This window comes from Galeopterus variegatus, unplaced genomic scaffold, assembly GCF_000696425.1.
Source record: "Galeopterus variegatus unplaced genomic scaffold, G_variegatus-3.0.2 Scaffold325, whole genome shotgun sequence".
In the NCBI taxonomy this organism is placed as follows: domain Eukaryota; kingdom Metazoa; phylum Chordata; class Mammalia; order Dermoptera; family Cynocephalidae; genus Galeopterus; species Galeopterus variegatus.
Genome location: NW_007726436.1, coordinates 44,024 through 55,271, shown reverse-complemented (window position 1 = coordinate 55,271; position 11,248 = coordinate 44,024). Strand labels below are relative to the sequence as shown.

The following is an 11,248-nucleotide window of genomic DNA, read 5'->3' as shown; positions in this document are numbered from 1 at the left end:
TTTTGTCTTTTGTCTTTTGTCTTTTTTCCGTGTCCGGCAACGGATCGCAACCCTCAGTGTTGCCCCCGTACCGGACCGGGGACCGGCAACGGGATTGCAAACCTCGGTGTTGCTCCCGCGCCTCGCTCAGCCAGTGAGCGGGAACCGGTCTGTATGTGGGATCCGAACCCTCAGACGGGAGCGCCGTCACGCTTCCCAAGCGGTGCACTATCCAGTGCGCCACCGGGCCGGCCCCACCTCTCATGTACTGTTAATTGGACTATAAATTAGTACAACTTTTAGAAGGCAATTTAGAACCTATACTTTTAGAATTATTTGTATAAGAACACGGAGACATATATAAGACTGTTCCATGTAGCAGTTGTACTGTCACAGCCTAAATGTCCAGCAATAGGAGAAAGGTTAAATAAATATGACATTTACACTGTGTAACATTATGCATACACTGCAATAGAAATTTCAAAAGGATGGTTTGAAGGCAGTGTCTGGAATGAAGACATTTTGGCTGGTGTCACCCAGGATTTAATTTGGATTTACCAATATTTAAAAATTGGGAGATTGCACATTTTAAAAATTCAGATTTCTTACTTTCCTTGAAAACTCAGACTTGGCAACTCGGCTCACATTCCCAAATGGCAGTAATTAGCTGTAGCTGGGTAGTATCATCCCATTAGATGGAAAACCTCCAGTTTTCTGAAGTTCCTACCAGATCCATTTAACTCATTTGTTATCTGCCTAACCCCTGTAGGCATTTGAGTTGCAAACCTTGAATTAAAAGAATGGGATAGATTTGTAAAGAAATCCATTTTGTATACTGTTAATTAAAAACAAGCTAGAAAAAAACCCAAGTTGTAGAGTATTATGTACAACATGACCCTCATTTCATTAAAATTATATGTACATGCACAGGGAAAAAGTTTGTAAGAATAATGCCAAACAGTGGCAAGCAGGCAGACATCTAATTTTATTTAATATGTTTATGTATTGTTTCTGTTCTTAATATGTACTACTTTAGTAATTTACAGTTTTTAACTAAAGTCTCCCCAGGTGATCCAGAAGATCTGCCATATTTAGGAACCTAGTGGTCCAAAGCAGAGGATCCCCCTGGGATGCTTGTCACAAGGCTGGCCTCCTACGTCCTGTAGCACTGTCTGTGGGGTGGAGGAGGGAGCAAGCACTAGGAATCTGTGTGTTTAAGAAATAAGCACCCTAAGGCATCTTAATAGGTGATTTGATAACTGATCAGAGCAGGTTATGAGGGAAAGGCCTCTACTCTTTGACACTAAGTTGAGCTAGATCTTTGCCCTAGGCCTCCCGTCTTCCTGAGAGGGCACCAAGACTGAAGAGGGTCAGTCGTGTTTTAGACTGACCTAAAAGCTATGACTTGCCTGACTCACTCAGGCCTCAGTCTATTAATTATTCTTAAAGCGTCTAGGATCCACGCTTTCTCAGTGAAGTGGCTTAAGCTACCAATTATGAACAGTTGTCTCCTCTGAAGGCACCAGTTCTAACAGCAATTCACTTGGGTACAATTGTGTGGTTTGGAGTAAGAGCAGCAGTGAGTCAAGGAATTTAAATCTGTTCCTGGCTCCAAAAATGCTTTATGATACTTTGTCCTTTGTGCATCGTAGTCTGTGTGTCTAAAATTAGCAGCAACATCCTTCCCAGGCACAACTGAGATGGATGAAGGTTATGAGGTGAAAGCTCTGTCTCTTTGGTCAACTCTTACAGTGCCTAGAACAGAACTGCAGGAGTGTGTATTCTTTAGAATCTTCATGACCTCAATTAAGTAAACCCCCCAAAGCCTCGTTTTCCTATTTCCCTCTCTCTCTTTTCCTATTTCCCTCTCTCCCTCTTCCTCTTTGAGGAGGTGTAAATATTGGAAAGAGAGAACCTGAACTGAAGAGGGAGAAACAGGAGTTCCATGTCGACTCACTACCCATCAGCTCGTGTGCAGCCAGAAACCAGAAGTGCAGAAAAAACTCTTGTAGCTTGGACAGAATTAAATTAATGGAAATAGGATTCCATGAATGTGAAAGTCTTCCTGAATATGCTAAATAAACCAAGATAGATAACTTAATGCAGTTTGTAAAGACACTTTTCCCACGGTTTATATCTTCCAGTTTGGGCAGAGGGCAGGAAAGGCACAATTCTTGGAACTCAAATAGGGAGCAGAGATTCCTAATTTAGCCTCAAAAGAGAAGTCTTTGAAAAATAATCTACCAAGAAAACTTAAGTGTAGAGTGATACCTCAAAGAAATAAATGCTGGTACCAATAGGATCATGATTCACAGATGTGCTTCAAAACCATTTCCCAAAGCAATCTGTTGCATCATTTGGGTTAATGAAGGCTGCCTGTCACACAGTTCCATCCCTGCATGACTCTGTTATACAGTGTGACTCCATAATACTACTTACGTAGAACTCGGTACACCAGAACTGCTTTGCCATAAAGGCAGTACCATATGGTGATGTCATTATTGTGAAGGCCTCATACTGTCCGCCTGTCTCGCAAAAACTGTCTGCAAACATACACCTAGTTGACACAAAAAAGCTATTCTGAAGTGTGGTTTGGAAGTGTTTTATACTGGCTTACTTTGCTTTGAATTATTCTTTCATTCGCCAAACAGCCGTTCCAGGATATTGTGTAATGGCTACGCAATTATTAATAAAGAGCTATATATAGTCTAAGCTTTCAGTCTCTTCACATCACTCACACAATGAAGGGTAGGCCTTGAGCCTAACTGCACTTGAAACGGTGACTGCTTGATGTTTCTATTAAATACTGTGCTGAAGAGGAGCCTTTCAGTAGTGTTTTCTCAGGCATTTTACATTAAGAATGAAGACCTGCCTAAAGAAGAAAGGACGCTACTTAGTGAAGAAAAACAAACATGACAAGATTCCTAAAATTCATAATTTGCATGTGAAATTCTGCAGTTAACTAATATAAAGGAGAGGTAATGCAATGTTGCATAATGATAAACTATGTCCTAATAGCAAAAGCTTACTCCAAAGCACCTTTCTTTTGGGGTGAGGGGGCCATCACTGGCTATTTCTTGCTTTTGAAGTAAACAAGAGCAAGAGCAAGTTATAAGGCTAATGTCAGGCAAGGCTAGCCAAATGTCACTTCTTCAGACTGCTGCTTGAGTCATGCTAGCTTACTGGCTCAATAGATTCCAATATGAAAGACACTTAGACTCCCACAGGCTTTGATCAGGTTGCCTGAGCTTTATCAGATGTTTCTGGATAAGACTGAGTACTTTGTAAAAAATGGGCATGGGGTGAAAATGATCCAAAGGTTTGAAAAATCATAAGCCATGTGATAACTTATTTTCTTTATATCTTCCACAATTTCTGATGCAATACATTTAGAAGGGACACACTAAATATTTACTGAATGATGAAAAAAATTAATAAATAGGGAGCTGGAAGGAAAACGAGAGAAGGGCTTATTTGGTGTTTTCAGGATTTTGGTTTCCCAGACTTCCTTCTTTTCTTCTCTTCTGGGCCCACCTTTTTGCCATCTCACTGCTGATGAACAACTTCAGCTGAGAAAGTGTGAAAATGGGCATGATATATAGTGGTAACGTACCAGTCAGTTCTCTTTGTTAGCTGCTTTTGTAAAGGGCTTTGATGGGATACAGTGACACTTTGGGTGGAAAACAGGTAGTGAGAGCCTGGTTCTTTGTGCCAGAAACTGCTCTTCCTTCATTCAGATGTGCCGTGACTGGCTCCCACCTGAAGCCTCATCAGAGCTGCCTTGTCAGGTCTCTAGGATCTGATGAGCCCCATCTGTTTTTCTCACTTGGCGCGGGTTCCTCAGCGCCCTACCCATCTCTAGAATTTGGCTTTGGGCCCCCTTCTGCTCTACCCCTGTTTTGCTTGCCTTGGTTTTTTCAGTCTGTTATGCCTGTTCATTTGTGTCTGACCCACTACCTTGCTCTGACCTCTGACTGCTAGAACCTCTCCATTCTCACTGCTTGTGGAGTTCTGGATCCCCAGCTAGGTTTTGGACCTTGCCTGAACCCCCTCTCTGTTCTCCCCTTCATTCTAGCACTACAGTCTATGCTTTGCCTTAAGCTTTTCTGATACTAGCTCTTATTGCTATCTGTAGTTTTAATTCCGATGGCAGAATTGTTATCTCCTCTTATCTCAATAATAAGAGCTAGCTGTGGCTCAGTGATCTCTAAACCTAGAGGAAGTCACCATGTTCTATCATCAGTTTCCCTGTCTCCCTAACTAAAGCTAAGCTTCTTGAAGGCAGAGACAGCCATATGCACCTTTATTTCTCAATAAAATTTTGATGTCACCCGAATCAGAACTCTCAAGAAGTTACATTTCAACCAGAATCTAGTAAAGTTGAACCACTAAGTTTACAAACTAATGAGTTTCTAATAAATTAAAGATATATGATATGGGGCAGCATGGGGTAATAATGGGAAGGAGGGTGCAATTTGAAGTCACACGGACCTGGGTCTGAATTCTGGCTCTCTTAGCTAAGTCCTCAGCAAACTGGTTAACACCTCTGAGCTTTGGTAGTTTTACTGTAAAAATGTGATACCAGCTTTTAAGAGGCTGTTGTAAGGATCAGAAATAATGTATACAAAGTACTGGGTATATAGTAAGCCCTCAATAAATGGTAATGATTATTGTTGAAGCCAGAAAACCTGGATACCACTCTCAGCTTTATCACTTACTAGCTGTGTGATCTTAGACAAATCACTATTTTTCAGCCTTAGTTTCCCCTTTGTCAAATGGGGAGAATACCACCTTATCTCACAAGTTGTCAAGAAATTCAAAGATAGGGTATGTGAAAAATTACTTCATAAATTTTAACACATCATATTGATTTTAATGATTACTATTATGTATTAGAAAATTAAATGTATCTTTGTTCTTATGGCACCTGAGTTGAAAACAAAACTGAACAAAACGAAGCCCTAACAGGCAATAAAAGTAATCTATTAGATATTTTTGGCTAATAGGTTGTTTTTATGCTGATGCATGCTACTGAGTTTATAAATTATTAAAATAGGATAATTATCTCGTACATCGCTTGAGTCAGGCTAGCCAGAAAGACTGGTTACATAAATTATGGAGAACTTTTTCTAGTCCTCTGCCACTCTCAAGAAAATGGTAGTTTGGGATTATATATAGCAAAACCTTCTGAAATCGTACCCCATCATCCTAATAAGAGGTATTATAACACTTTTTTAAATCCCACAAATTGGTCTGACCTATAAAGATTTTTAAAACTCCCAGGACAAGGGCTGGCCCATGGCTCACTTGGCAGAGTGTGGTGCTGATGACACCAAGGCCACGGGTTTGGATCCCTATATAGGGATGGCCGGTTTGCTCACTTGGGAGAGCGTGGTGCTGACAACACCAAGTCAAGGGTTAAGATCCCCTTACCAGTCATCTAGGAAAAAAAACTCCCAGGACATTGGCTTGTATGCAGCTGTCAAGAGTGGAGGCAGAGCTCGAGGCCATGCCACCCCACTGGGCCTGGAGGCAGAGCCCTGACAGCCTCAAAAATCCCCTGAAAACACCCTCCTGTCTAAAGTCATGTCTCCCAGTCTATGAAACCTCTGTGTATATGTATTTAGAAGGATAAAGGCCATTTTTAGACAGTAGTGCCTATTCTTTAGGGTTCCAATTACGTAACTCTTGAAAATGAGTGAAGGCTTTCCCTGAACATTCTCTGAGGCACACACTAATGAATGCAATACTTTCATTGCTCCTGTAACAATCACTCCAGGGCTGCTGGCAAACGACCTTTTCTTCCATGAGCACAAATTTGCTTCCTGTACTAAAAAATGAGGAAAATCATTCTATTGATATGAAGGCCAATTTGAGCAGGCTGGTCAGGAAATAGAAAAGTGGAAATTCTCATTGCAACATCTTACATATTGTATAGCATCCCAGTCAAGATAAACATTACCAGCTGGTTTCTCACTTTTTTTTCTTCCATCTATATGACTTTAGTCCGTTGAGTCCTATTAACCACAAATCAAGTCATCTTAAAAGGCAGGGGAAGTACAGATTGAGACTGGCATTAACAAGCATGCAGAAAGATCAGTCGTGGTCCCAAATGAAATTATAAGGCCATTAGACAAGCATACTCAAATAAAACCAAGGTACAATATGAAAGGAACCAAAAGAACCCTTGTCTCCTGAAAAAAAAAAAAAACGTATCTGGTTAGGTTGAAAAAATAAATGCTACACTTTTTTTTCTTTTGTGACTGGTAAGGGGATCGCAACCCTTGGCTTGGTGTCGTCCACACCGCGCTCAGCCAGTGAGCGCACCGGCCATTCCTATATAGGATCCAAACCTGCAGCCTCGGCACTCCCCAGTGCCGCAGCGCTCCCAGTGCCGCACTCTCCTGAGTGAGCCACGGGTTCGGCCCAAATGCTACATTTTGATATGACAATTGCTTTCACAATAGAGACCTTATAAAATACAAAAAGAAAAAATCATATTTTAGAAAACAAGCTCATAGGGGCTAGCCAGTTAGCTCATGGTTAGAGCGTGGTGCTGATAACACCAAGGTCGAGGGTCTGGATCCCCATACTGGCCAGCTGCCAAAAAAAAAAAAAAAAAGAAAAAATCAAGCTCATGGTACTTTCGCCATTTCACTGGTTTCATATATGAACTGAGTTTTTAAAGTCTCTCTTTTTTTTTTTTTTAAATGTGGCAGAGTTGTAGAGACAGATTCCAAGACAATTGGAAAACAACCTGTCTGGATTTCCTCTGCTCATACTGTAGAGTCTCTAACTTTTTAAAGAGGCAATAAAACAAACAAAAAACTGGGAACAAGACTTTAAATTTCCTCTTTTCTATCCTTGTCCTTTTGTTTATCAATAGTTTTTATTTCTAAAATAAAATTTAACTCAGGGCCTGATGGAAGACCCCAGGTAATGTCTTTATTGACAGCAGAGAAACTCCTTAACTCTGAGACTTAGAATGTAAAGAAGAAGCAGAGAAGTGAAGACTGAAGGGAAAGGAGGGGACTACTGGAGAAACACGGGGGTCAGTCTAGGAAGGCACACTATCCCTTGGAGTTTAGTACCGATTAAATTACATAAATGCAAATTTGAAGGTTGGAAAAGATTGCACAAAAACCATACCCCTCAAACAACCAACCAACCAATCAGACAATTAAGCATTAAATATTATCCCTGAATAAGGTAGAAAAGATTGATATTATAAGGCAAGCTCCTGTGTCCATGAATGCAAATGAATAAACTGTCTTCAGGCTCGAATCGCATCTGGCTGCTCATGTGCTCAAGAAAGACTGACAGAAAGGGCCCTGCCATTTTGAAGTTGCTCAGGTGCACTGGGCTGGTTCAGTCAAGGCTATGCTAGTATGTGCTGCTCATGCTCTCTGTTCAGAGGCACACAGTTAGCATCCCTTTGGTTCCTTATGGATTAATAATTCTGTCCTCATGGAGGCTACAAGGAGGCATGGACTGCTGCAGGCTCTGCCTTGTGTCACATCCTTCTGCTTTTCCAAAGAGACGCCAAGCCTGGGCCATTTTGCGAAGTTTAGCAAGATTGGGTTTGATCTATGGGAAGAAAGAGAATAACTCTTATTAGCAATGTGAAAACCCAGGTAGCGTACAAATATGTATGGCTGTTCAAATCTGTTTATATTTCTAATTTCTGGTTTCAGAAAAGATTACAGTTTTTTTAGGATCAGTGAGACTGAAAACTTTTTTTTTTTCCTTTTTGTCTTTTTTTTACTGACCGGTAAAGGGATCGCAACCCTCGGTGTCGCGCCCGTACCGGGGACCGGCAACGGGATCGCAATCCTCGGTGTTGCGCCCGCACCGCGCTCAGCCAGTGAGCGGGAACCGGTCTCCACATGGGATCCGAACCCTCGGCGGGAGCGCCTCCATGCTCCCAAGCAGCGCACTCTCCAGCGCGCCACCGGGCCGGCCCTGAAAACTTTTAAGTCTAGATTCCCATCCCTTCAGCAATGGGGACAAAACTTTTTTCATTTTTAGTTTGTCATGTGAAATAAAGAGTTTTTAATGGAATAAAATCAACTGGATGAGTCAGACAACATTAGTACCTGAAAACTCCATTCAAGAAAAGACTTTTATAGCCCTTAGCAGGAAAGATAAACAAAAGAAAAGATTCTGAAAAGCAGCAACACGGATATTCCTATTATGCTCTCATGTTCTCTTTCATTTAAGATTATAACAAGAACAGAAAATGTTCTTAATTTAAACCACTCTGTGTCTTTATTGCATTATCCACATCATTGTTCATGGGCTATTGAGTAATCAGGGCCAAAGCATTATGTAGAGATCTCCTAAGCTTGGTTCCCTACCTGACGATCCTCAAACCACAACTCAATAGCTCTATGGAGATGGCTGGCTATGGTCACAGGTCACCATTTCCAGCATGTACTATCAAGAAACTGGATATTTAGGCCATATTTTGCCAAAAGTGAGTTTGTTTGTGTTTCTACCAACCTTCTGTAATCTCAGGAAGAACTTCTGCATCTTATTATCAAACGTAAAACCAGTAGGCAACAGATGTTCAGGATACCTAAGTCTGCACGTGTTAAGCTTAAAAATACAAAGCCATTATGTGGATAATCTGACAGTTCAGTCTAAACTCCATTTTGAATTTGAGCTGGAAGATGAAATGGGTAAGGCCTTATATGAAACCTCAAATGCATATTTTTCAAAACTCTGATTTCTGGAAAGGATTAAGACAGATTACATTTGTATAGTGGGAGCTGGAAATGAAAGAGAAGATAAACTTTGCTCCCTCCTGCTCCTGTTAGTCATTAATGTACCTGTTTTTCCTGCTCCAAGTGGTCTATGTCAGCTAATGGCAGCATAGAAGGTCTCCCATGAGCACACTGGAATGGCAGCTGGCACCAGGACAGAGCTTCAATAAGGCGATAGCTCTCCTCTAGGTTCAGGCCATCATTAAACTTAATGGCTCCTAAATGAAAGAGAGAAACAAGAAGGTGATGGTGTGTAAGGTGGAAAGCCAATGCTGACCCTGGGTCAGAGCCAAATATCTGGAAAAAGTAACATGTTTCTTAGGCTTCTTTAATGTGGCTTTAATATTGCCTGAAATTGGCACTTATGGCCATGGATGAAACTAAGACTTCAGACTGACCTCTGTCTCTCATCTTTTCCTTAGGGAGTATTTGTCTTTTTAATTCCTGTAAGAGGCGTTCTTTAACTTGTTAGGATCTTGCTTTCGGAGTTTTTCTCAAAGAGGAAAGAACAATATTTCTGCCTCCTATGGGTTTGTGAAGTTGAGATTATCTTTTGTCAATGAACTGTCCAATAGCAATCTCTGATTGTTTCCTTACTTACAATGTCCATTTTATTTGCTTCTTTTTTTCTAATTTCCATAATAATCTTCCTAATCTAAACTCTCATATTGTTAGAACCTGCCTTATGAGTATATTAATTCACTCAGTCAACAAATATTTATTAAGTGTATACTTTGTATTAGGAGCTTTGCCAGGCAGTGAATGAGACAGATGACCTCCATCTTCATGGAGCTTATGGTCTAACAGGTGAGATGAACATTAAACAAATAACTACACAACACTTTTTTTTTTTTTTTAAAGATGACCAATAAGGGGATCTTAACCCTTGACTTGGTGTTGTCAGCACCACGCTCACCCAGTGAGCAAACCGGCCATCCCTATGTAGGGATCCGAATCTGTGGCTTTGGTGTTATCAGCACCGCACTCTCCTGAGTGAGCCACGGGCCAGCCCTAACTACACAACAATTTAAATTATAAATATAAGTACTATAAAATACAGAATATGAATATATAATAGGAAGACCAAACCCAGTTAGGAGATCAGGGAAGGCATTCCTGGCAAAAATGATATTTAAGCTGAGACCTTAGGTTAAGAAAGATATGGCTAATTGAAGAAGGAACAGAAAGGTATTTCAGGCAGAGGAAAAGGCACGCACAAAGGTCTGGAGACTTAGAGAAGATTAGCACACAGGAAGAACAAGAACAAAGCAGCAGGTGAAATGTAATGAGCAAGGTGGATAGTGATGTGACATGAAGCTGGAGAGGCAGGCAGGGGCCAAATCATGAAGACCCTTGTAGGCCATGGTAAAGAATAAAATTTTTATCCTAAAAGCAATGGGTAGTCACTGACACAATTTAGTTAGAATGACATGCTCAGAGGGATGTCTCAAAAAAATTCCTCTGGGTGCTGAGGAAAGAATGGTTTGAAGGGGAGCCAAAACTGATGTGAGGAACTAAATAAGAGGACTCAGCAGTGGCGAGAACAAGGACGTAGCAGTGGAGACACATCAAATCAGATATATTTTGAAGGCAGTGATGATGAAATTTGGTGATGAGGTAGATATGAGGAGCAAAGATAGGATAAAGGGACAAAGGACTTTAGGATATTTGCAGGAGACAAACTAACAATGGACTGGTTACTAAGCTGGGAAAGTCAGGAACTGAAGAGATGAGAAGGTTGATGGAGAGGATAAAACTGGGCCGAGGGGCCAGTGGATTGGAGACCCACTTGTGGCCAAATGATAGTTGCAGGGGATTCTGTAGCTGTCATGATCCCTCAAGTAAGTTCTTCCAATACCGTTTTCTATATTTTATCATATCACCCTACTCAGGAACCCGCAATGCTTCTAATGTCTTCTGTATCAAATCTAAAGGTTTGCTGTGACCCAGGCTTCTGTTCTTTCTTACCAGCCTAATTTCTTGATACTCTTTGCTGCTCCTCATATAATTAATTTGTATTCTGCCTTTGCATCTCTGCTAGGGCTGTTTCCTTGCACTGTGGTGAACCCCCCTTCCATGCTATGATTTCACATCCCTCAGCAAATTAAAAACTCAAAACAAAATGCATCTACCCCAGGGGCCGGCCCGGTGGCGCACTGGATAGTGCGCCGCTTGGGAAGCACGGCGGCACTCCCGTCCGAGGGTTCGGATCCCACATACAGACTGGCTCCCGCTCACTGGCTGAGCGAGGCGCGGGAGCAGCGCCGAGGCTTGCGATCCCGTTGCCGGTCCCCGGTCCGGTACGGGGGCAACACTGAGGGTTGCGATCCGTTGCCGGACACGGAAAAAAGACAAAAGACAAAAAAAAAAAAAAAATGCATCTACCCCAGGAGTTTCTTCCCCCCTCATATAAGTCAGTCTGTTTTTTTTTTTTTTTTTTTTTCTTTTTTCGTGTCCGGCAATGGATCGCAACCCTCAGTGTTGCCCCCGTACCGGACCGGGGA

At 41.5% G+C, this 11,248-nt stretch overlaps 1 protein-coding gene across 4 annotated transcripts in view; it reads right to left on the bottom strand.

The window, feature by feature from the left end:
- Positions 1-6,826: 6,826 nt before the first annotated feature.
- Positions 6,827-11,248, bottom strand: part of MLH3 (mutL homolog 3) — a 25,793-nt gene continuing 21,371 nt past the window's right edge. For all 4 annotated transcript variants that reach the window (XM_008567496.1, XM_008567499.1, XM_008567497.1 and 1 more), the window contains 2 exons: positions 8,811-8,962; positions 6,827-7,566 (listed from right to left, as the gene is read on the bottom strand). In XM_008567496.1, the coding sequence (XP_008565718.1) occupies positions 7,423-7,566; positions 8,811-8,962 (296 nt within the window). In that variant the 3' untranslated portion in view covers positions 6,827-7,422. The remainder of the gene's footprint in view (positions 7,567-8,810; positions 8,963-11,248) is intronic.